This window comes from Falco peregrinus, chromosome 4, assembly GCF_023634155.1.
Source record: "Falco peregrinus isolate bFalPer1 chromosome 4, bFalPer1.pri, whole genome shotgun sequence".
In the NCBI taxonomy this organism is placed as follows: Eukaryota; Metazoa; Chordata; class Aves; order Falconiformes; family Falconidae; genus Falco; species Falco peregrinus.
Window position 1 is genome coordinate 57315771 of NC_073724.1, and position 26824 is coordinate 57342594.

Here is a 26824-nt window from a genome sequence, read left to right on the forward strand (position 1 = left end):
AGGGAGCCTTCCTGGGCTGCTACCTCACTTTGTCTGACCTAACAGCAGATCTTTTTGGTGCTCCTGCCAGCACATCTCTCGGCTTTCGTGGTTTTGCACAACAGGTGTAGTTTTGTACCGTTCTGTTCCTTCACCATGCTCCAGGTCTCTGCATTACTAAAATGCATCTCTCAAGGTCACTGAAGGCATTAGGTCCTTCGCAAGCACTAAACGCAGCAGGAAATTTTTTTTGCCAGTTTTAGTAATGCCTCCTTAAAGCCCTGGCTAGCTGTAGATACAGACAGACAACCAAAACCAGGCCAGGCACAAGGAAAAGAAAGAAAGAACAAAGCCCAGGTAGACAAGGTTTTTCAAGGTTACCCCTCTGTGGTGACATCATTTAAAATTTCAGATTCTTATGGAATTAGACTCCCACAGAGATTTTTTTTAAGGGGATTGGGCACAATGAATGACCATGTAATTTCCCTGGCAATAGCCCATTGATCTGGATTTTCCAAAGTGTAGCTTTCCAGGAGTTTTTGGAAGCCCAAATAAAAGAGGTGTTTAAAGAGCCCGAACTAGGGTACCTAAAAGGTTCCCAGCTGAAAAAGCAGGTCTGAGAGGAGTTCAGTGGTTAGTGGTGGCGCAGAGATCAGGACAAGCAGAGAATCCAGGCAGGCTTCCAGTAGCAGTCATCAGTGAAGTCTGTCAGATTTTTTATGTCCTCTCTAATTAGAAGATAATAAAATCTCCCCTAGTCACTTCACATCAGCAGCACACCTCTCAGGTAAGCTCAGTAATATGGGAATCACCAAGGGATTGGTTTGGGATGATTTGGATAGCCAAGCCTGGACCTGAACAAACTGCACACCAGTACGGCAGGTAGCACAGCCCCCTTTCCCACTGTCGAACACACGCCCATCATCTCCAGCAGCCCCATTCGTTCTCCCACATTTCTGACTGAAGGACTAACCTCTCTGCCTTTGGTCCCCAAACTCAGCACAAGGTCAATGGCCCTCTGGATGTGCCCTGCTCTCCCTCCATCTTCTACAGCAACACATCCCTTGACTGAGGTGCTCGGGGCTGAGTGGGACAAATCCAGGCCTCAGAGCCCCAGCTTTGTACAGAGACCACCACTTTCTCCAGAAGTTTCATGAAGTGAATGTGATGCCCATATTTCTGGGGCTTCAGGCACTGAGAGAGCTCAGAGAGCCCAGGGGAAGATCTGAGAGCTCCCTCCCCGCCCCCCCCCCCCCCCCCGCCAGCTCAGGAAGGGCTGCTAAGCCGTGCTGGATGAGTATTGTCTCCACGAGACTAATGAAATGTTCGCAATTTTTTTTTTTTTAATTGAAAGAGGGGATATAAAGCATAAAGAGCCCAAGCCCTGAGAAGTTCTAGCTAGTGGAAGTACTCAGGCCAGTGCTATACCATGAGGCACGACCAGTCCACATCGAAGGTGGGAAATGTGTCACTGCTTTTCTCCAGACCTCAAAATTGGGGAGAAACCGTTGTCCCGGTAGCGCTGTCGAATTCCAAATTGTTCAAATGAAACCAAAAATTAATGAATGCACACTTCTAGCTCTGAACTGTGAAATAACTTAGTATTTATCAACATCTTCTAGTGCTGTTTCTCAGACAATCTTTAACACACTACACATGACAAAAAAAGAGACCAAGACCTTAAGCTGTATGATTTGCCTCAGGTTTTTTCCCCCTTTGTATTTTTTTGGATGTCAATGGAGCTGGTAATGGAAAAAAGCACTAAAGAGAATAGAAGATACCTCACATTAAAATGCAGCTTCTTCCTCCCATTTTAACTTTCTCGTTCCCACCTGCAGCCAGCAGATCCCAGCACACAGGGGTTATTCAGCGCTTCGGTGAAGCATCCCTCCCAACCCCGAGATGCCAGAGGAAAGCTCTGGGCTGATGGCAGTAGGAACGCTCCACCTAATGGCTGAATTTTAAAGCAGGTTGCAAGCAAGCGCTGACGAAAGCGGAGGGAAAGTAGGGACAGCGGTGGGAATAGCAGGGAGATGTAGGCAACCATTTCTTCTCTTGTTCCTGTGCCGCTAAGGACTGCATGCATCCAAAAGGAGGTTGTCTGTGTGACCAGAGAAACCCGACAAGTAACAGCTAGGTATCCTTAAGGATTTTGGGGTGAGGAGTTCCTCTGGAACGCTGAAGTAAATTGGCTGGTACCTGAAAAATCAGCACAGGGTATTATCAGCTATTAGCAGAAACGATTTTAACTACTTCCCTCACTATTTGGTTTCCAAAATGCATCATCTCCTCTAATCTTTATTTCTCCTTTTCATTTCCATGAGCATCTTTTCATAAAATGAAACATTTTCCACTCTTTGATGAGAACTTTCAACACAGGAAAAAAAAAGTCTTGCTGGGTATCTGCTTTCCTGCCAGCTAAAAGACTTTTTGTATACTGAATAGCCGAAGAATGAGCAGGTCAATATTTTACCTCTTATGACCCAAAGGACCTGAAACCATTTTGGGAATTGCTACACACCTCCTGTTATTGTACTTGGTTTGTCCTTAATGTGCCTTCAGTTGCTTGTACTCGACTGAGCTGCAGAAGCAAGAACAGCTTTGTAAGATGGTGGCATTGTCACTTGGCAAGGCAGCACTACAGCAGGCTCTCAGTGGTGCATGCCATACAACAGCACAAATGTGCTGCCAGAGGGAAAATTTCCTGAGAAGATAAAACCGTAGAAATCTATATCACACTGAACTGGTTATCCTCACAAAGCCATCAAATAGCTGTTACAGCATATATTTAAAAAAATAGTTAGTGACTCCAGATATCCAACATGGGACACTTCATCAAAGGGTCTGATTTTTGGGGGAAGGGCTCAGCACCTGCTTTCTGAAAATTAAGCTTCTTTCATAAGATGCCTCATGTTAGGCAACCAAAGCCCCTTCTAAAAAAAACCAACCCAGATTTCTGAAATACAGGAGAGTTCACAGATACCTACTTGCCTCTACATCTGAAAAACAAGACTGTGAACAAAAGAATTGGCGTGCAGGGACTGGCCAGCTTGCTGCAGCCCTGTGCGTGAATGCAGCCAATGCAGGTTGCTTTTACCACAAGGAATTGCAACCACTTTGTGCAGACCACGCACTTTCTTAGCCTGCACCATGGCACTTGCTAAGCTGGTCACTCTGGCCCTTGCAGGGAAGTGAGAGTTTTTATACGGTTGAGAGACAGCCTAAAAAGAAGGTGAGTCCTTCCCATCATGATTCCCATGAATCAAAGAAAGAAAACTCTTGGACACTGTAGAGCCAGTCCATCCTTACTAAGAAATAGCTGTGTTTAGTCAAGCTAAACCATCAGAATGAAATTCTTGTCAAGCTGACACCATCAGAATGAAATTCTTGTCACCCTTGGGATTCGTACCAATGCAATGGACCACCCAAAGGCAGCTCTGGATTGCTAGCTGCTGTTACTGAGATCTTACATTCTTCTGAAGAATGGGAACAGTGCTGGCAACAGTGATCCAAGCACCCAAATAAGCACCCACCAAATGCATCTCAGCTCTAACTGTCTCCAGGCTCCAGGAAACTTATCACAGAAGAATAGAAGTCCCCAAAAGACATCTTCTTTATTAACTCATTTAAATTACACCCACCATGTAACAAAAAAGTCTGTACCATTGTCATATCATACAGATTTCTTAATAAAACTGTTTTCTTTCTTAGATGGGTTACTTATTTGTACCACGGAGTCTTATTTGTGTGTTCAGAAGATGAAAATAATAAAAGCGTACAAAATAATGATTTTGTAATCATTCTGTCATTATCAAGGAAGGAACATGAGAAACAGAGAAACAGCGCCTGTAAGTATCTCATCAGTATGCAAACTGTTTTCCTTACACCCAAGAGAGCTGACACATGCTGAGTTTCATGGGACAGTTGGGAATAGGTAGAAAACATGGAGCATTAATTATGCAAATGTTGTGGCTTTGAAAAGAACATGACAAGCTGCATTTTCTGCAGCTTGCTCCTTGCTGCCCTGGCCCCGTTGGCTCCTCAGACCTGAGCAAAGAGCAGGCTGCATGCCAAGGAGGTGACTCCAGCCACCAAAATAGGAGCAGTGACAGGCTAAGGATCAGGCTGGAAAGACCAGCGTCCTCCTCCTGTGCTGCCCATTGAGTGGGGGCGGCCAGCCAGGGCTGCATGACCTGACATCACTGTCTGTTCTTGCTTTTGCTTGGTGAAGGGATTGATTAAATGCACACCTGAAATGAACCTGGTGCCGCAGGAGGGCTGGATCAGGTTTGGTTACCCCTGATTCAAGGCTGGCAGGAGAAGCCAATAACTTGCTGACCACATTAGTGCATTAGAGCTGCAGAAAAGCCTCAGGCAGCTACTCCTTCTTTAAGGAAAACAGCATTTACTCTGGATGCTCTCCCCACCAGAACACAAAACTCAGGCAAACTGAACCTCTGAACATGGAAATAGTTACCCGCAAAGCAGTCCAGGGTGACCAAAGTGCTGCAGCCCTGCCTGCTGCTCATCTGGAGCAGTCGGACAAACCTGGGGCTAGCCTGTGAGAAGCAAACCCTGGGGAGACACCTGACCCTTGCCTAAGCCAGACCCTTTCTTCTGCTCCCTCAAATGCCAAAAGTGAAGGGAAAAGAGGAATCTTGCTGAGGGTTCACCCTGCCCCATCTGAAGATGTTTTAGAGGAGCCAGGTTCCGTTCTGTTCCTTCTTGATACAAACTGTGCAATTGTCGGTACTTAATCCCTCCACATGTCCCACCTAAAACAGAGGACACGCAAAACAGGCAGCAGGGAGCTCGGCTGCCAGCTGTGGCCAGGGTCCAGCAAGCACCCAGCCTGGACCTCCCACCTGGATGCGAGCAGCACAGGGAAACCAGGACAGAAGCTGCCCACCCACATTTTCCATTGTTCTGTGCATGACTCCTCTTCCAAAACCACCACCACGGATCCTAACCTTCCCTTCAACTCTTTCAGTGTTAATTCTCCAGGTGACATGTGTAGGTGAGATGGCCACTGAGTGGGAGAAGTACGGTGCAGAGTGAGCAGAGCTGTGTTGGGAGACAACCCACACAAACATGCAGGTTATCCAAGAGATCCTGTAGACGGGCAACACTCTTTCAGCTGTATGTTTAATTGAGTTGCAACTCCCCTGTTATTACTTAAACCTATGCTAGCTGTTGCTTGGGGACTTCTGATGTTCATCTGGTGTTTCTCCTTACCAACCCATATAACCCATGTTTGAAAAAGGCACAAAGGGGTTGTGTAAAGTTTGTGGGAGCGTGATTCCCAGCAGGAGTGAGTATGAAGCTGAACGTCACCAAGAATTAGAAGAAACAGACTGGTATAGGTACCACATGGAAGCAAGAACTTAAGCTCAAGCTGTTCCTAAGAAAATATGATGAAAATACAGATAAGTGGACTCCTCCCTCCACCCCCCAAAACAGTAAGTCTTTTTGACATCAAAAGAATCAGCTTCTTTCTATGCCTTGCTTCTTCATCTGCGTAATGAGAATGGATGACTTTTCCTCTCACCTTGGTGCCTGTCTTTGTATCCGTGATATATAAGTTCTTTGGGTCATGGCAATCTGCAACAAATGCATGTATATGGATGTACTGCCTATCTGACTGCAACCAAGAGCTCACCTGAAGTTTCCAGGCAATGTGGGAAACTGAAGATTACATTTATTATTTTCTACTAACTTCAGTCCATCGTTTTCAGAACTCATCTGGAAGCGAACATGTGGCACAGACACAACCTCTGGATGCTCCCTTTGAAACAAGGTAACACTGAGGCTTAGTTTTGCCTAAAAAAATGGGTTCATGGACTTTTTAAAAATAAGTGGCCACTACTCGCAACTCCAGGCACACAGAAACACAAAATGAGGTCTTTCTTTATGCTTTCTCCTTTAGAAACCCAGGTTTACATGAAAAATCAGCTGTTTGCAAATCTCAGGGATTAAACTACACTGAGACAGGGGCTCCCAGGGGCTCCTGTCCGCTTCCCAGGGGCTGAAAAACAGTTCAGCTTCACTTCCAAAGGCCATGAGATGACAACAGCCTCTGTGAAGATGGTAAAATTCCTCTCTGAGTGCCCTGTGACTGATGAAGGATTGTGAGAGTGTATTAAGTCAACCAGCAGTGACAGGACCCTGAAGCTTTGACAGGTCCGCTGGGCAGCCCCTCATCTGCTGGCTGTCCTCCTTATGACCCTATGGCAGCAGAGCAGCTCCCTCCACAGCAGAAGCCCCAGGCGGGACAAGACCACCACCAAACCTCTGGTAAGAGCCAGAGGAGGCCACGGCAGATGGGCTTGGGTCTCACTCACAGTTGCAAGGACCAGTGGGGCCAAATGTGTGGTGAATTATGGGCAGGAGGCATAGCAGTTACAAGGCTTTGCTGTTTCTCATCAGCATGCCGTATTGAGGACATGGCTTAGAGGGCTGGCAAAAGAAGGGCTGCAGATTCTGTGTTTCCTCTGTGGTGTTTTCAAACTTTTCTGTTGCTAAACTACATGTGTTTTCCTTTCAGCATCTTTGAGATAGCTTTTGTTCAAAATGGGGTGAAACTGAGGTTGCCTCAGGTTCCTCTTGGGTTTTTTAAGGGCTGAGTTGAATCAATATTATAAAAATGAAACATTTTCTTTAGGTTTTGACTTTTTATGGTTAATTGGATGCAACTGTGATTCATGAGCCCTACAAGACAGCCACAGAAATAAAGTAACATTTCACCTTAAAATTTATTTCAAGTAGAATAATACATTCCAGTAACATTCCTCCAGCCTGACAAAGCAAGCTCAAACTTCCTGAAACACCCTGTTTTAGTATCTTTCAAAAATAAAACATGTTCTCATGGAAAAAACATGCTGAAGAAACAGTATGTTCCAATCGAAACCATATTTCATAGGGAAACTGGTGCTGATTTCTAGTAGGTGAGTGGAGGGTGTTAAGGTTTGGGCTGGGAAGCCGAGGGGGGCAGGAGCCATGCAGCATGCTCTCTCCTTGCAGCTAAGATCGGGCATGAGGAGACTGCTAGCAAGAGTAGAATAAGCCCGCTGAAGAACATCAGGTCTAATTTTTTTTTTCCATTTTTTTAAACAATCCACTGGAATAGGCTTAAGCCCCAGAGACAGGCACTAAACTTCTTTGGGGTAACGCCCAAAGGGCTATTTCCTTTTGCTAACTGGTGCATAAAAGAAGAAATCCTAAGACCACCATAAGCAAGGTGCCCCTGAGCTTGTGGGGCTGTTTTGTCCCCCAGTCCTTGTGAGTTGTCTTGCTGGCCTGCAGATGGCGAGGTTGTCATTTGGAGACGTGGCTGTTGCCTGACACGATGGGGAAAAGCCCTGCAGCCTTAAAGGAATCTGAAAATCAAACGCTGCCTGAAGATGATGGCTAAGACTTAACCCTTCACCCCCCCTAACAGCTCTCCCATAATGTCTAATTTTGTGTGCATGAGCAGCTGTTTACTAGGCATGAGGATATCACCCTGAAGATGGCAATACCGGCACTTTGGCTGATCTTTATGCATTATTCTTTGCAATGGAAACAGGGAACTTCACTACCGACTTCAGCAGCAGCCACACTCCACAGCACAAAATCATTAAGACTGCACTTGCAGGAGGAGAAGTAAAGGCATATGATGATCATCCTATCATTTTCTTGGGCCCCCTACAGTCTTTAGTAATATGTTGCCATGAATTACAAAATACATATATTGACTGATTGACTCCAAAGGTCCCACACCAAGATCCAAGACTAGGACTCAGCAATGACTCGCAGCATTACTGATCTCTGTGCTACCATCAGCCAGATTCTCTGAGGAGGTCAAAAATTTTGAGTCTGGGTCCCACTGAATCATCACACACACACTTTTAGGGAAATATGTTTTCCATATCTGTTTTTCAAAGTACATATCTCTGTTTTAAACTCATCTGAACTCCTTCGCCAATTCACAAAAGCAAAACCATGAATACTTCACAAAAGTAAAAATATGGTGTTGAAGAGTACTTTTAATAGATACAAGGGTATATGTTTTTCCCTGACTGCCCACATGGAAACTCCACTAAGCTCATCCTGTGACACATACGTTTCCTATTGCTGGCTTCCCTCTCTTCCTTTCCACTTTCCTACCTTTCCCCTTACATTTCTGTCCTGTCCAAGGGCTACAAAATAACACCGGAATGTGAATCATGTGTTTCCAAGAAACACAGAGAATTTGCTCAGTGGGTCAAATTTTCCATTTATTTCTCAATAAAGGTTTCTGAGCCCTCCTGAGAACCTCATGAGCAGGAATTTCTTTCCAACATGCATCTGCTCATTAATTCCTGGGAAAACCCCTGAAACAGAGTTTTCAGTAACATAGTAATCTTACCATTCTAAAGCTTCACTGTTACTTTGTTAAAGAAAGCAGTCACAGCCATTCAAAAACATTTTCAATGCGCTGTTTTTATCAGCTGTACAAATGAACACAAATACTCCATTGTGGCTGAAAATCTCAAATTTGGTGACAATTTGGTGCCCAAATAACTAAAACCTTTTTTTTTGGGGGGGGGGGGGGGGGGGCAGGGAGAGGGATTTTTCCACCCCTCCTGTTCTACAATGCTGTACCTGCTCCTCCCTGGATAGCTTGGGATTTTCCCTCTGTTATCACCCCAGAAGGAGCCTGGGGAGGTGGGGACGACAGATGGACATGCCACACAAGGCCTCTGCATCTTGGAACCCTAGGCAGCACAAGGGACAGGCAGCTGCTGCTGCCGCTGTCAGTATTACTACAAAGCAGGTAGCAGCATCCCCTCTGACATCGCCGGCTTGCAGAAGGATGCTATCTCAGCTATCAGACCATAAATGCAGAGCAAATAAGCCAGGGCTGAGCTCTGCCGTTGTGTTTGTCTCTACAAGCTGCAAGACCAGATGAGCTGCATGCTGTAATGCAGCACTGATCTGAAACCTCATCTGAACATCAGCCTCCCCTCGCTCTGCCACCACTGCCATGGCTCCCCACTTGCCCACCGCGGAATGGGTGGGTTTTGCAAGAGCCTAGACACATATGTAGTGTATTTGCCTGTGGCTTTTCCTCTGCACACCCAACACCCAGTACAGCAGGGCTGCTGCTATGGCTGGAGCTGCTTGGGTGCTGCTGTAGGAATGTTCTCTGTGTGGGCAAGCAGATGTGGAGCGCAGAAGAGGGTAGAGGTTTCCTACAGTACCAGGAAAGGAGTAACGCACAGCAAAAGCTGAGTGGTAATAAAGAGGAGAACTTCTTGGTTCATGCTCAGAAGAGCATCTTGCTGGCAAAAAGCAACACTTAGAACCTCATCATTCCAACAACCCAGAGACTCTACTTCATTTCTAGGTCTTGATAGCTTGTCTTTGACCCCCACAACAGTTTGTGGGCCATATGGGCAGAGCTAAGGGAGCAGAGGCAATACCTCACTGGCATATTTAACTAGTCTGGGGGTATTCCCTCTCCATGCACAGCATTTGTTGGCTGAAAAAATCCAATATTTTTGGCTGACTAAACCTCCTTGCCTTGCTGAAAGACTCTCTATTGCATTACTTCTGCCTTTCCCAATGCACGCAGAGCTTCCAGGCTCAGCTGAGAGTGAAGTTGCTACAGGGTCTTAGGAGTAACAGAGCACTGGGGTCTTCAAGTCCCATTACCGCTTGGCACAGAGAGTACTTTTATATCTTATAGGATGGAAATAATTTGACTGCTGTCAAAGATTTGCCTCAGACTACTGTTGACAAAAATAATTCCAAGGGTTTGCTGTTACTTAGATGACATGGTGGTACAGGCCTGAGAGGAAGACTGCACCCCTAGCAATCTCTCTCCAGCAAGAGCAATGGCTCTTGCCACCCCACACAAGGCATTTTGAAGGGTGCCCCTCCCCCTTCCCCGAGATTTCTGCAAAGTTCTGCCACTTCAGGGCAAAGGGAGTTGATGTCGTGTCTGCTCAGTAGCTGTGATGAGCACAAACCAACAGTGAAGTGGCTCTGCCTAGCTGGAGCCTCTGCATTTTGTAGGATCTGGCTCTTTCTTTCCATTTTCCAGACTTGAAAAGGTCTGGAGGGTGTTTTGCTGAGATCAACAATCAAATCCTGCACAATTTGCTTCAAGGCCCTTTTGACATTCCCCAATAGTGTCTGCACAGTGATTTGTTTGGCTGTTTTTCTGCTGCCGTCATAGATCAAAGTGCTCCATGTGACCCCACACAGCTTGCCATTCAACTTTCATTCCCCAGCCACCACAGGTAGTCAGAAGCTTTTCTTAACAAGGCTGCTTTATCACGTATGAATATTATAATTTGGCACTGTGGGTAGATCTGCGAGTGAACAGCTTGCTAATAGTAAATAGCAATAAGAAAGCTGCCCTTGGCAAATCAGAAGGAATATTGTTCTGTGACAGCTCCCTTATTCTGGGCCAGCTCAGGATGTTCCTCTGACAGCCTAATGTGTTTTTATGTGGCAAACATGTTCGCGTGTCCCCTGCTAGAGATTATAGGAGTCTTGTTCTCTGTTGTTTTTAGGATTAAGTAATGAGGGAGACAAGTTTCATGTTAGGGATTGTCTTACTTCCAAAAATGTTAAAAGCAACACAGAATAACAATAAAAAGAAGGCAATGGGAAATCACAGTTATCATCCATGACACAAAAAAGCCCCACAGTTTTGTAGTAAAGCCATTCACTCGATTAAATAGTGAGAACTAAAGGCTGTAAAATTACTCTCCAGAGGTAAAAGGTAACAGATCAGAATTCAGGTAATTAACCTGCTTTCACTCCACACTTTAAAGCACAAACTCACCTCCCAGGACTGCCTTTGAATATTCCAGTAGGGAATACTCATAGGGAAGCAGTGCTCTGACTGGTGTCTTTGTGCTATACTTACCCTCCGCTATCAGATTTAAATGTTAATAGCTGTAATTTCTCACCAGTCCTGGGCAGCCATATGCCATACCCAGTTAACTGGCCTAGCCTGATGCACCCTGAGCCACCCTCCTTACCCTTGCACTCCACACACTTGCTCTTGGGTTAGCTTCCCATCACTCATTTATCTCAGGCTAATTTTGCTGGTGGAAACCTCTCAAGCCCTACTTTGTAAGTCCTTTGTTCCACACAGTCTTATTTTAAAAAACAGCAACCCAAAGGAAAAGAGAGGTAAAGTAAAAGCGTAACTTAATTTGATGGAAACAAAAGAATCAAACTTGGCAAAAACGTGCTTTAGCTAAATCCTGGGAACTGCACACAATATCACTGACTCTAAGAAGGTGATTGTCTCTGCTGGTAGTCATTAGTGTTGCTGATATGTACAACAGGTCCTCTAAAAATAGCCGTGTTCAAATTAGAGCTCCAAAAACTCTGATGCAGTGATTCTCTGTGGTGTCCTGCCTCATCTCTTCTCACACTCATCAAAGATGGATTTTGCCTCACCTTTTGCGAAACTATTTTTACCCATCTTTAATAATACAGGCCATCAACTCAATTGCTGTATTCAGGGAGGAGATCCCAGATGCCTTTGGTCAACACAGGTTTTTAGTCCAATTAAAGCTAAGTGCTAAAACAGAAGTGACAAGATATGCATCTCTCATGTCATTACTATCAACATTTCAGCATTCACAGCTTTGCTTTTTGCAATCATCTGCTGTAAATTTCTCAAATATTTGATGATATTTCACTGGTTTTGAAAAGTGTTTAGCAAGGAACATTAAATGCAATCCAGACCCAAATATCTGAAGATAGCTCTGTGGGTCAGGGAAGTATAAGTCTCAAAATAAGTTATGCACAGGAGGATCTATTTACAAAAGATACTGCAGGGTGCTGGAGTGGAAAATTAGAGCATGGAAAAGCTAAAACTAGCCATTGATTCTCATGTGAGCATTACCTAATTGTTACTTCTCCCCAGAGAGCAGTCCATCACAACCGTCTCTTGTTTCATTACAAGTGTCCCCTTTGTGAGGACCCTTGACAGCAACTGTGGGGTTTTTAAGTACTGTTCATTATCACCACATAACCTTGACTGCAAGGACCAGTGTTAACTTTCCCTCCTGGGAATATGAATGGTATTGCCAGGGACACACTATCACTGCTGTGGGAAATACAACACCTTGCTAATCTGGCATTTGTTTCATACTAGAAACTACACTGCAAACATTAACAACCCCTTGTAATAACCACACATCAGTATCCTAAAATGCAGCCACCGAAATCAAAAGAGCCACCAGTGGTTTTGCACACAGAGTAAGTCCCAGTCATGCTGGCAAATACTGATAGTGCACATTGAAAGGCTGAGCTCTCCCTAGAAGAGGACTTCCAAGAGTCCTTTTTGTGGAAACTCTCTTTTTTGTTTTTCTTTTCTGAGGCACTGGGTAGGTCTGAGAAAGTTCTCAGGAAGTTGTCCATCTTCCTGGTACCTGACCATTCTATTCTCACCTTGTGTATAGGCACTGGACTTGAAATGTTGCTGTGAGCCGCATTTGATCCCGTGATGTGCAGGGGGAAAAACTCTGCCTTGTTCTGCACGATATCCAACACAACAGCATTTTCTCTACTGGATGGCAGGCTGAACTTGCTTTCTCTCTACTTGCAACTCCTTCACATTTGCTTTCCCTAACTACTCAAATGTGAAGTAAAACTGTGGCTGTACCTTCAGATTTAAGACCTGGTCCGCTTTAACATATAGGCCCCAGCCTCTATTTCTTTGTAACACAAGCAAAGAGATGCTATGTGAGAGCAGAACAGCCACATGTAACATATTTTGTGAGAGCCAGTCGGTTCCTCCAGGCAGAGACTGGATATTTTTGGCTAGAAGTAGTGCAAGAGCTTCCCAGGACTCTTTGTCACAGCTCAGCAATCCCGCGTTGAGCCTAGTGGGCTCCCAGCCTTGGGTTGGCTTCAGAGCTGTGCACTGGACCTGGAGATAGAAATCACCTCTTTTGCTTGGGTGAAGGCCTGAGAGTTTTTCACACTGGAGGAGAATCACCTCCCCTCCTTGAGCGACTCATATGCTTTCTGGTCCTGCACTGCCATGGCAGACTGGGACAGGCTGAAACAAAGAACTGAAAATTATTATAAGAGGCATGAGGAACACTCAGCCCTTTCCCCCCTCCATCCCAATGATTTCTGTGAGATTGAATCCGAGCTTTCTTTGCTGAAAATTGTTTCATTTACACAACCTAATCTGTTGCATACATACAGAGAACCATTAAATACTCAAAGTCTGTAATTCTCAGCAAATTTTATACAGGGCATTTATGCTGTGATCAAAATGCAAAAAGCTATGTCTGAGACATATTTCCAGAACAGTGTTGTCAAGAGAATTGCAGCTGGAATTGTAGTCAACCGGCTCACAGACACACAGTTAATAGAAAGCCAGTCTGTTCTTTAACTGGGATTCAGATAAAATATGTAAATATCTATAATGAAAAGCAAGAGGCCAAAAGAATTTGAAAACCAAAGGATGTTAATCAACCCTTACAAATGGTTAACAAGACATGGCCTTGAGAGAAGGGATAGACACCATAAATACCTCAAGCTAACAAGTAACAAAATAAGCTCAAGCAGAACCAAATGGTTAATGAGACCAAACAGAAAATTACTTGAACTATGTGTGAACTATCCTAATTAGCACATTAAAAGACCCACACACACACCCCGAGCAAAGAAAGCCCCGTACTAACAAAGCCCCTCCCCACAGAACATGCAGGGTGAAGGAAAGAACACTGTACCTTTAAATGGAGACCAGGCTTGTAAGAACCAACGAGAATTAAGTGTGACTAAATGTAATTGCAAACAATTGTTCAAAGTGTGTAAAATGTTTTATCGTCTGTTAAACTAGTGTACTAGCTTTGTGGTTTAACCACCTAGCACCCAATCTTGCACGAAATCTGAAATAAATGATATCTCGGCCCTGCGTGTGAGAAGGGCTCTTTGCACACTGGGTAGCCAACACCGTTTGTGAGACAACATCGCTTTTGCAAGCACATGGAAAAAATGACTTTGCATAGATCAGGAAAGATAATAATTATCATAAAGTTTACTTAACTGTGTTCAGAAGTTTATCAATTGCTCATGGAGGACCGATAGTGACAAGATGTCATGTAAAAGGAAACTGTTAGAAAAATAATACTAGTGGAGCTTTTGAGAAGAAAATTCTTGAAAAATGTGTTGTTGAGAAATACGAAAATACAGAAACAGAAGGTACCTGTTGCAGAAGCAATACAAATGTGCAGCACTGTCATATACGATGATTGCTATGGCTCACTGGATAATAATGGCAAATTAAGTTCTATCATTTTCAGAAGTTCACACATAGCTAAAATAAAATTTCCCTGTTGAAAAAAAAACTGGTATATTTTTGACATGTGAGCTACACTTCCAATGGAAAAAGGAATCAAACAGCTGGCTAAGAATATATTATTTTTGTAACCACTTACACAGCAAACCATGAAAATAATAAAATGTTCCTGACAGTTTTCAGTCCTACACATCTCTCCTCAATTTGATTGCTTTAAGACAGGGAAAAACAGTGTCAGCAATACCTGAAATAAAAAAAAGGAAATTTAAATTACATAATTTTGATAATGTATCAGCTAGTGACAACATTACTATTTTGAGGACATTTATCTCCAAATTAAAACAAAATGAGAACTGAATTTTTCCTCCAGTGTTAGTCTGGTGATATAATCTGCAACCTGACCAAGTAAGCCAGAGAAAAGGCATAATTCGATCCTAGCTGTTGCAATCAAAGTTTCTTAACCTTCAAAGGAATTTAAAAACATGATACTTCAGCTGATATTTTGATCACATGTAAATACTGCGGCATATCTGTACAGATGGTTGTTGTTATAACCTTCCAGTTCAATGAAGCTTCAGCTGCTTTTGCTATCAAACCTAAGTTTGGGTTTTCGCAAAACTTATTTTTCTTGCAGCCTATGAGTTTGAAAAATGTGTAGGGAATAAACATACAGAAAGCTACAGTGAAGAACAGCTTCCTTGGGAGCATGTTACCTTTGCAGAGTTTAGTGCTCCAAAGCTGGGACTTACAGAAAGGGGATTTGCTGATCTGACCTAAACTCTGTTCCCTTGTACCTATGCATTATGAAATAGTATTTAATTACAGAAACTTAAGATTATCTGTTTCCTGGAAAACTCCTGCCTTATTCCATGTGAGAAATGGATGTCTTTTCCTGAATGGGTAGCTATATGTTCTTTTTATACCAAATGGTGTCATTACTTTAAGGGGTTTTTTCCTTAATGCATGGTTTTTAGAGAAATCCTTAACTTCACAGAGACAATTAAGTAAAATAGATAATGTCCTTCACAACTAACACTACATATTTATATGCAATGATTGTATTTAAATACCTGTGACGGTAACTCTGCCTACAACTTATGGAATAGGATACTGCTCGAGACAATTGAAATGAGAGTCCTTGCAGAAGTCCTAAAGCAGAGGCAATTGAAGGGCAGGAGGTTTGCCTCCACATTTCCCAACTAGAACCAAATGTAAAATCATAGTAGACAGTCAGACAACATCTGGGTTAAAGCCCATCCCTAATCAGTAGGCCTTGGAGCGTCTGGATTTGCTAGGTGTGATAACTTCACAAAAAAGGGCAAGAAAGAAAAAGAGGGTGGGAGAAGTAAGAAATCCAATCTTGTCTGTCATCTCCCCCTGCAAAATTTCGAAGTTCAGTTACAAGTCTTATACTCATGCAGCCAGGAACGTAGACATCATCAGCATGAATTGAAAGTGCTTTCAGCATACACCTCATGATCATTCAAGCAGATAAGGAAAAACAAACCAAACAGAACAAAGCCATCTAGAAAATACTTCATTTTGTCAGTTGAAATAACAAAAACATTTTAGAGTTGCAGCCTGACCTAAGCTGGATTCATCCAGTACTTAGCCTCTATGAACCTCTCTTTTGGTTTACTCAGTTCCACACCACTGGGTTACTGGCCTGTGATAGTTACTGACCTTTCCTAAGGACATACATGTCCCTGTTTTAGGAACCCTTCCTGCTAATAATGTCCAAGTAGTTTTTCCATATCATTTTTGACATATAATTTTGCTGTGTTTTCACACCAAGGGCTACTATTACACTACTATATCATTTTTCTTTCTGTGCTGTTTCCAGCATTGTCACTTACAGCCTTGAGTCTTCTTTTCTGTCGCAGCTGGAGGATGGCAGCTGAGCACAAAAACCTTTCTGCAGAGATTTCCATGGGTAATGTTGATTCTCCAGGCGGCTGTGGTGGTATGCAGCAAGCTTTAGAGCTCCTTTTTATAGTTGCTCATATCAGTATGCTTTGACTCCTGGGGCCACAGTCATACTGAGAATAATCAAAATACTGGCACTTCCCAGACAACATGTGGATTTGTAACTTGTCCTACCAGCTAGTAACCTTCACAGACATGAAGCTGTGAAGCCTTTAGGGGAGAAAATTAACTTTTAAAAATACATTTCTGTCCTTGCTATGCAGTCTGTTCTTCAGTTCAGTGACTGCTGTTGGAACAATTCACATGAACAGGTTTAATCAGGCCTGCAGACTACAATTATGTAAGCATGACGCAATTTTCTGGGACAAAAATATGGAGGAAGTTCAGCATTTTATTACGTGTCCGGACCCTCAATCTATACCTAGATGAAGGTTGACTAAACTTGGTAGGCAGCTAGTTGTAACAGGAAGCAAAGGTGTCTGGATATGATGGTGGCATTCCTTAACCTCGCTACCTGGATGAGTTGTCTAGTCCTGGAGCACACTGTGCCTAGGTTAGAATATAGACTTACAGTGATTAAATATATGCATACACACATATGTTTACTTCTTATGGATATTTCTATACTGACAAATCTGCTGAATCTAAACTGTTTTCCCTAAGTATGGAGTAGCAGATTCTTTTTAGGTCATGGGAAAATAGCTCAAGCCAAACGGATGGAGAGTAAAGCTCCACGAAAGCAGGGTACGCTTGTGTGGTGTGGTTTACTAAGTACAGACACAAAAATGAGTGGCTGTACGAACAAACCACACAAGCTAGAGAAGCCTGTGGGAACTGTATCACTTACTTGGGATACTACAACATACGGTCACTAGTAAAAAATATCTTTTTCTTTCTTCCAATGCTGCTGCATTCACATTTTCTAAGCAGGGGCTATAAACTGTTTCGTGAGCAGTTAGGAGTTTTTAATACTTGCTGTCTGGATCTGGAAAAGCAAAGCTGCTAGCTTTGCTGAGAATGGTGTTTCTCACTGGTTTTTCTTAATGAACAGACTCACCATGCTGTCTTAAAACAGTAAGCACACTATATCAAAACACATTTTATCCCTTTCTTGGTCCTATTGCACTTCGTTTCCCCCTAACAATTTATTTTCTTTGACCTCCTTGCAGCCAGTGAAAAGAATCTCAGGCAAGAAAAATGACACCTTTATGATACACAAATTAATATAGATATTTCTTCCTCTCTTGGATGGATAAGAATCCTTATGGCCCCCACAGGCAGCCAAGGAAATACTTTCAGGCACAAATATTATCAAAGGCTTTCTCCTGATGTTCCTTCCCCGGTTCTGGCCTAAAATTAACAACAGCCTTGGGGTGGTATGTGAGGAGCTAGACCATGTTTCAGCACTGCCTGTACATCAAACATGCATGGCGTAGCACACATTCCACAGCTTTGGGAAAGCCAGCCCAGACTAATTCCTGATAAGACTGAAATTTTTGCAGGTATTGTTATTTAACAACAAGTGTTCTGCAAACACAAGTAGGGAAGCCTTGCTCCCTAAAATACAGGGTATAATACAAGCGAAGCTTTGAATGCCTCAGCCTGTGAAACACTTGTCTGCTGTCTTCATCTGCCTTTGCAGGGAACACATCTAAATGCCTACCCTTAAAGGGAAGTGACTATTTTAAGGACTTACTCTGGCAGCAGCAGGATGGGAACCTCTACCAAACAAGTTCACTATAATGTAAAAACTTCAGGGATAAGGTTCAGATGCAAAAGGTGGAAAAAAAGTTACATAAGGTACATTTCCTTTGTGCCACGCGGTAGGTCGGAAGGCTGTGAGCTTCCTTGGTCTGAACATCACCTAAGCCTGCCCTCCGGCACTCTGCCACTGCCACCAACTCCTTCAGAAGTAAAGGATCAAAAGTAAATAGTAACCTTTTCTGCTGATCGCAACACTCAGCACGTGCAGTTTTCAGATTTGGGAGGTTATGGATTGGTTTCTTCGCATGCCTTGAAAAGCTGCATGAACAATCTGCCCAGAAGAGAGCAGTACTGATACCCTGTGAAGGACAACCAAGGTATTGCCTATCGCCAGACAGCAGGCTGGTCCATACTACCAGCCACAATATGGGGATCCAATTACTGCACTGAAATGTAGGAATTATTTCTATTAATCGATTAACATTCTAAGTAGCTTCCTTAACACGAATCACATGGAGTTTCTTAATAGCAGATTTAGTGTGAAGAAGGCATAAATCTGAGTGAACCACACAGTTGTTATGCTTGTGTTAGAGCAACAGAAACTGCATATGACATTTAAGGCTTGCTGACAGTAAAAATGCACTGTGGTGTACACGAGGCTACTCTTGATACACTGCAGATGTACCCTTAATTAATCACAGAAACAATCTGCTGTTTGCAGGGAACTTTTGACAGATACGTTTTAAAAGGAACACGCATCAAAGAGCCCAGCCTTGTGAGATGAAGTATAACCCTGTCACCAAACAAGCCTGCAGCTTCAGGATTTGGGGGAGAAGGGGGTATTCTGTGTAACTGAGGCTTCCTTCTTCTCATCCGTGGGACAGCATCACCTCCTATTCATAGCTCTGCCAAGGATTTTCTATGCAACTTTGACCAAGTCACTGGGACAGAGCTGTTTGCAGAACGTGCCTCTGCCTACGCTCCACCAAGGCAACGCTGGCAGGATGTCAAAGCACAGGCTTGGCACAGGTACAGGCTGCTCTCCCCCGGCGAGTTTGTAATCAGGTTCCAGTCCTGCCTGTACCCAAGCATGTTCGTGACGCCGCACAGTAATTTGAGCAGGACCACCCTCCTGCAAGAGAAGCCCTATGCCTGCTGAAGCACAGAATTTTCCCACCCCCAAAAAATTACATTTTGCTGAACAATCATGGACGTTTACAGCTCTGTGACAGCAGTTAAACCAAGTACAAATGTCTAATTTTTCCCTGACGTTGCAGCCGAACTACTTCCACATTTCTGTGTGGGTGATTGCCTTTGATCCTGCAGAGAGGAGGTAGCTTTCCTGAGGAGTGTGCTGGGAGGGAACAACTGTTGATCTCCCTTGTGAAATCCCATCTGTTGTCTTCAGCAACTCTTACTTGCTGGCTGAACGAACGAGATAATGTTTCTCCGGCAGTAGCTGTAATTTTCCAAGTGCTTCGCTGGGTGCAAAGTCTGAACTTGATTCAGAAAGGACAAGCAGGAATATAATTTTGCACTCTCCTTTCTGTCAAGCTGCGTGTTACGAATTTTGGTGCTGGCAGTCAGCAGGGCAGAGCCTGTGTGGGTTCTGAGGTTGGTTTGACACCTCCAGAGCCGAAGAGCAGTGTGCTAATGTTAGAGGCGGGTTCCGGAAATGGGGAAGCCTTTTTGGGTATAATTTTGGATATTATTACTCCACAGCTTTGACAACCTGCCATGTATTATTGAAATCGTATTTAAAGGACTGTTTATGGTGGAAACTAAGTCAGCAGGAGCTAAACTTGGGATCATTTCAGTGTGACGAAGCATTGACTTTTATAAATTATTTGGGGAAATTAAATGGAAGAGTGTGAGGGTTTGGGGGGGAAAAAGCCCGAATGAGCCAAGTGAACTTAAATACCAGCACAACCACCTCTTCCCGCTGGCTGTGGGGAAATTCCTTTGGGTGGAAGGGCCGTACCTGGAGCCACTCTCACCCTGTGTTAGCGGGACGTTTCCCCCGAGCTAAAATACTTGATGTTTTTCCAAGATGGGACAGAAACGTGAAAGACACAAAATCTAAGCCAGTGTCAGAATCGGGTCAACATCTCTTCGCTGCCGCGGTGCCGGGCCCCCCCGCAGCTGGGCGCCGCGGCTGAGGGAGCGCCGCGCTGCCCGGCCCCGCCGGCCCCGAGCTGCCCTGCCCGCCGCCCGGCCCCTGGCACGGGAGGCGGGACCCGGCGGCCGCCCCCGCCCCTCGGAGGGCGGCAGGAGAGTTGAACTTGGGAGCCGCTCCGCATGGGGCCTCGGCTGCCGCGCTGCGCGGCCTGAGGAGAGCGCACCCCGCGGCCGAGGCGCCGCGCTCCCCGCCGGGGGAGGCCGGGCGCGGGCGGCCGATGGAGCGGCGAGAGGACGGGCGGGACTGGGCGTACAGGTAAGGGCTGCCGGGCGGCGCCGCTTCGCTTCGCCGGCGCCGGGCCCGTGTGGCTCTGGGGCGGGAGCCTGGCAGCGGCCCCCGGAGTGTCCGGCGTGCCCGCCCCCCTGCCGGCACCGGCTGCGGCCGCCTGCCCGCTCCCACCTGGGCTCTCCCGGGGCGGGGGGGAACGCTTGAAAATACCGCTCGTACAACTTCCCTGCGAATCTGAGTGAGAGGAGCCGGGAGCAGGAGCGGTGACTCTCAGCCCCTTGCAGGGAGTTGGGTTGGTTTTTTTTGGTAGTCCCTTAAAATAGGCTTTTCCCCTGCTGCTACTTCGCCGAGAACCGTGAAGGGCTGGGGCAGGGAGGAGCCGTGGTGGGGGGTGAATTTGGAGCCGGTGGATCCGGGGGGAGCGAGGCATTCCTGCCTGAGCGCCCGGGGCGTGAGGGGCGGCCGCAGGTAACGGCCGGAGGGCGGCGGGAAACGGCCGAGGGGCAGCGGGGGGAGCCCGGGGGGAGCCCGGGGACAGCCCCCTCTCAGGGGGGACAGTCCCCTCTCCGGGGGGGAGCCCCGGGTCTCCCCGGCACAACCCGGCACACGCTGTGGCTGTTGCCCTAAGGGCAGGCACCGAGGAGTAATGGGCGATAACCGCTGCCTGGAGGCAGGTCAGGGAAGGTAACCTCCTTACAGCCGTGCTTCCTGACTCTGGATTTTCCCCTTTTTACCTCAGGAATGGCGTGGGGCACGGAATTATTCTGTACGTGCTGGCTGGGTAGCCGCAGCCATGAGATGTGTGTTGGTGGAGGTGTTCGGTCTCTGTCTTCAGAGGAACCTCTGTCGGGGGGTGTGGGATGTGGGGTGTCGGTATTTGTTACACCCGTGGGTTTTGTGTCAAATCTGAGGAGTGGGAGAATATACAAAGGTGAGTCTTCTAACTGCCGATCAGGTAGCAACAATTCAACAATTTGAGGTCTGAGTATTTAATTGTTCCGGTTCTGATTCATGCTGTACTACCCATGACGGTCCCATGAGCCAGAGTTTACCCAAGGCTGTGTGGTGCCACTCCATGGGCAAATTCCTTCTCCATGAATGAAGTGGGCAGTGGTTTTGGAAGATAAGCCTCGATGTCTGTCTTGCAAACTCTTCTGCGTGGACAGACCCTGCTGCCTGTTTAACTTCTGTGAAGCCGTTGAGTGTTCTGTACCCAGGTGATAACTGGCAGCTATAAAGCATCCTAGGAAGTTGCCATGAATCCAGTTTAGCAAGGTGACTTGATAGATCAAGCTAAAACGGAGTCAGATTTGCAGTTCTGAAACTCCATTAGTGGTGTGCTGCCTGAGATGATGTGCTGTAACACTGAAAAATCATCAAAGATATTAAAATAAGAATTTTTGATACTACATATGAAGAAGGTAGATTGACATAAGGATTTGTGTTTCCTTCCAAGCCATATACTTTCGTGAAGATAGTTTCAGAAGCTACCCCCTTCAAAAAGAATCTTTGTAACTTGTTACACTTGTACTTTTCGTTTTTAGAAAGCAAGTTCAGGCCATATTTGAGCTGTTGTGCTGTACCTTCCTACTTTTCAACTACTTGGCTGTATTATGGAGAAACATACCCCCCAGAATTCTGTGTAGTCATAATTTGGGTCAGTTTTGCACACAACTGATCCTTTGCTCTAAAAACTCCCAACTTTTAAAAGTACTGAAATCTGTAAAACTGACTGAACAGTGCATGCTTAAATCCATTTACTTAAACAGCTTTGATATACTGAGTGTAACATTTGATATACTAAATGGAGTGTAAATGTTTGCGTAAATCATAGAATCATTTAGGTTGGAAAAGACCCTTAAGATCATCAAGTCCAAACATTAACTCAAGATTGCCAAGTCCACCACAAAACCATGCCTCTAAGCACCACAGCTATGTATTTTTGAACACTTCGAGGGATGGTGATTCCACTGCCTCCCTGGGCAGCCTGTTCCATGGTTGACACCCTTTCAGTGAAGAAATTTTTCCTAATATTCAATCTAAACTTTCCCTGGCTTTTTTTTTTGTTGGGGGAAGGGAGTTTTGAGCCACTTTTAGAAATAGCAACTGGAAGTTATTTAAAGCATACTTGCATGTGTATTTTTTTCAGCTGTAGGAACATTTGTACAAGAATTCTTTTTTATTTTGTAGGGTTGATCCATATGGGTTTGAAAGGCCAGAAGACTTTGATTATGCATCCTATGAAGCATTCTTTTCCAGATATCTAGTGGTACTCACTAGAAGAGCAATAAAATGGTCCAAGCTCCTAAAGGGGAATAACAGTATACGGAAGAGTTTAAAAGGTGAGCCGTATGTCTGTTTATAGGTGAAAGTGTGTTATGTTGGAACCAATCTAAATCATATTAAACTGGTTTGTGGTTTTGAATGTTGAATACTATTTTTGTCTTCAAATGAAAAACTAGTATAAACAGTAGTAATACAAAAGTAAATATGCTGTTAGGGGGATTGTTGATTTGATTAAAAGTTTACAAAGGAATAAAACCTTCTTTGGCATCCGCTATAACATTACATCTGTAACCCAGAGGTTATGGCCACTGGCACTTGAAGATGCCCTTTTACAGCTGTTTTTTGTACTGTATTCTGCTCTGTGCTGTCTTTAAAAAGACATGAGATAATGTAGAAGACAGTGTTTTGAACCCTAGGGATCAGGATGTTAGGGCTCAGAGCTGCCGACTCTTCGATAGTTTTGTAGATTGCTGAGATTTTCTAGCTCTCCTTATCCTCCTTTTGTAAAATCACGTTCACCTTATAGCTAAAAAGGTGTGTACTAAGAACTGATGCTAAATGCCTTACGAAGTGAAGAAAATAAAATTAATGCAGGAGCTAATGCAACGTTGGATAAAATGCTGATGGAACTGTTAATGGCCTCTTCAAAAAGCAAGAAAACCTCTAGTGATATTTTTATCTTGCAAGAGAGACAGGAAGAAATCGATGGAGGGAGTCAGAAGGCGGCAAGGAATCCTGTGAAATTCTAACGTGGTTTTTTTTCTCCTACACTCTTTCTCTGGATTATTTTTTCATGTAAGCATCTAAATTCTCCTCTCTTAATGATGCTGTTCAGTTTGCTTTCTCTTTGGGAGCCTTTTGGAGTTGGGCAGAGTTCTCTGTAAATATGTTAAATAGTGAGTAAAACTAAGAGCGAGTTAATCAGGCACTGATTAACAAAGCTGAATACTTAGAGCTGTGCTTCAGGTGCAGACTTTGACTGCTGATTCTGGTGATTTTGTTGTTTTGGGGTCTTTGGGGTATTTTCTTGGCACCAAGAATGGCATGGTAACTAGCAAGATATTTCAAGTGTAACAATGCATTTAGTGTATGGATGTCCGTTTTAAGTCTGAGGAATCCAGGAAAATATAGGTCTGAGTTATAGCTGCTAGACCATATGCTGCTAACCAGAAACTAGCTGCTTCTGCTCTCTTCTTTTCTTCCAAATGTAAAGAAGCTTTTGTTTAGGGTATCAAGTTTGAATATAGCGTTAACTGTGTGGTGTTTTGAATTAGTGAGGATTCTGAGATTCTGCAGAACTTAGTCTTCTAGTTGTGGAAAAATAATTTCAGGTTTTGATTCATCTCCTCCTCCTCTTAAAAAATGTGTGAACTGTGTGTGAGAGTGGCAGCTTTTAGCAATTTCTATGAGGTCGTTACATTTCCCTTCCCTTGTGTTCCCTGTTCCAGCATTGTACACACAGAATACAAACAGTGTGAACACCTTTGGTCTTATTTCGGAGCCAAAACTTTGACCAAATCTCTCGACTTGTCCACCAGGCTTCAGTACCAATGCTCATGCAGCCCCACTAGCTACATAATGACCGCAACCTTTAATGTGGTTTCAATTGTCTCTAATAGGCTACTGTTTGTGAAAAATGGGATACCGTAAGTCCACTGGACACAGGAAATGGCTCTTGATCATAGCAAGCCCTTGTGGGCTGGTGCATAATCTTTGATGTTGCTAACTTTTGCTAAAGATGCTTGGATTTGTAGACTATGGCTTCTCATGTATATATCGTAGAGTAGAATTACAGAATCATAGAATTGTTCAGGTTGGAAAAGACCTTGAAGATCATCAAGTCCACCCTTTAACCCAGGACTGTCAAGTCTGCCGCTAAATCATGTAATTTTAAGGAGAGTGACTGGAATAAAGTTGAGGAAATGTAGTCTAAGTCTAAATTCAAAGTTGTTACAATTAGCCTCCTGCATTATCCTCCACTGATATCTCAGAAGATGAAGAGCAACAGATTAACTTGTACAATTACTGATTTTTAAATACTTCCCTCCTTATATCAGTGTTGAGATTGAAGTCTGTGGCTATGCACTCAGAATTATAGAAGCAGTTGTTTAGGTGTGTGCTTTATCCTGCAAGATGATCCCACAGCAATTTCCTTGCGGACAGGCAGAGAGCAGAAAGTTTGCCTGGTGAGGCACTGAATTTCCCTCCTTTCTAGGACCTCACTTCATTGCTCTGAAGCTTTGTGCAGGAGCTGCTGGTTCTGATTAACTTCCCCTCTGCAAGCTGGCCATAAGCTAGAACTAAGAATACTTTATTTACCGCTTCCCTCTGCCTCTGAACACAATAGCTGGATCTGCAAATCCATATCCTTATTTTGAGTTTTGCTGGGGCCTTTTCAAAATGGGTCCCACTGTGAGTAGATGCGGGAGAGGCATCCTAAGTGTGATATCTCAGTAGCTCCACACCCATTTGTCTTTACATATAGGGCAGCTCATAATTCCTGTCAGGGTGAACAGGAAGATGTGATGATTTGTGTTAATTTTCCAGTTTGGAAATAGGGCGTGTTCACATGCTCTGTGTTTGCCTCATATCCAGGGTGGCATGTATGTATATAATTCTGTCCTACTGTAAAGAAAAATAATTAGACTGTACTTTTAACAGCAGTAATTAAGCAGTATATCCTGTTGTTCTGGATTACAGCCTTCTGGCAGTGCGGGTGATGAGAATTTTGTCTGACAATTCCTTTTACTTGTTTTCCAGTCTTTTTGTTATTTTCTGGTACTTTTTTTCCACCTCTACCCTTGTTATCTTCACTGTTTCCTCTGCACATGTGAATTTCCAGTTTTCAGTCACTTACCTCTTCTTTCTGTCTTGCACTACTGAGATCCTCCTAATTTTTTGCTTTTCTCCATTCAGCTACTATCTTTATGGCGACCAAAAGAGCTTTATGCTCTGGCTTGTTTACAGGTGGGCAACAAACTGACTTGACATAATTGCCCAAAGTAGCTTTTTGACCAAAAGTGTGCTACACAAAAGAATTTGGCTGTAAGTAGATAAGTTAAAACTGACCAGTGGCAGAAGATGCTTTTTAGTCTTTGAGGCTGATAAAATACAGTGAAAGGTGAAAGTAATGATACTAAACAGTGGTTATAACAGGAACACTTCTGTTCCAGCCCAGGGATTGGAGGAAGGAAGGAAGTAGCATCTTAGAAAGTCAGTTTTCATGTTTTACTGTAACTTGAACATTTACAGAACAGATCTGCTTTGTTTCTTCTGTGATGTATTCAGAAAATAAGACTTTCAATTCCTTGTTGTATGCTCTTTTCAACTCTTCTGTAGAAGTTTGCCTGTAGGGTCCAAGTTGGTTTCCTCAGCGTTCAACAGTAATTGTTAGTAACTGAACAGTGCAAGTGCTTCTCAAAATCACACCCTTCTAATATTTTAGACAAGGTAATTTTTGTTTTTAAATGGTGTTTTCCTACATCAACTTAGTCTGTGGTGTAGAGTGAGACAATGTTAATGGGGAAAAGGTAAATACAACTTTATCTAGAAGCAAAAACCTCCAAAATTTTTGTATTCTACCATTAAACAAGGACAGCAGTTTTAAAGTGATTTACTTATTTTTAAGTCTTGTTACTATAAGTAATGCACAGTATTGGAAAATGTTATTTTCTGCCTGGTTTTCTCTTGAATTTACTTTGGGTTTTATCTACCCTATCATGTAACTGCTTTTTCCTGTGATATGAAAAACATATTGGTAAAATGTGACTCTAAACTTGCAGATACTGGCACTGGGTGTCAGAAGTAATGGATTACAAGACTGCTTTTGTTTGCTTAAATATTGATGTTTGTTATTTTGTTAAGGATCAGAGGCAAAAATGTCATGTAAAGATATTTCTTCATGTTTTAAAGCTTAGACCGCATTGTGTAAATGTGACAGTCCTGGGAGTGATTCTGCATGGGGATACTCACGGGTTGGTGGTATTCAGCGGTGCTACTTTTGAGATCAAGCCCCTTGTTTACAATTGGAGTTTGATGAGTGATTGAAGACACATGCACAATTAATCTGTGAAAGCTTCTTAAATGTTACAGTCTGAGGATATTCTGGGGTGTGAACTGTTGCTGGGGGCTTTTTAGTTCCTGAGACTAATGTGGAAGAGGGCCTAAAGACAACAAAATATTTGTATAAAACAATACAATTTTATGTATAGAATATG

General features: G+C 43.8%; 1 protein-coding gene across 1 annotated transcript in view; it reads left to right on the forward strand.

Moving 5' to 3' along the window:
* Nucleotides 1–20167: 20167 nt before the first annotated feature.
* The window catches only part of GRTP1 (growth hormone regulated TBC protein 1), a 36439-nt gene continuing 29782 nt past the window's right edge, over nucleotides 20168–26824 (forward strand). Inside the window, exons 1-2 of the mRNA XM_055801150.1 lie at nucleotides 20168–20348; nucleotides 22512–22663. Of these exons, the coding sequence (XP_055657125.1) occupies nucleotides 20311–20348; nucleotides 22512–22663 (190 nt within the window). The 5' untranslated portion in view covers nucleotides 20168–20310. The remainder of the gene's footprint in view (nucleotides 20349–22511; nucleotides 22664–26824) is intronic.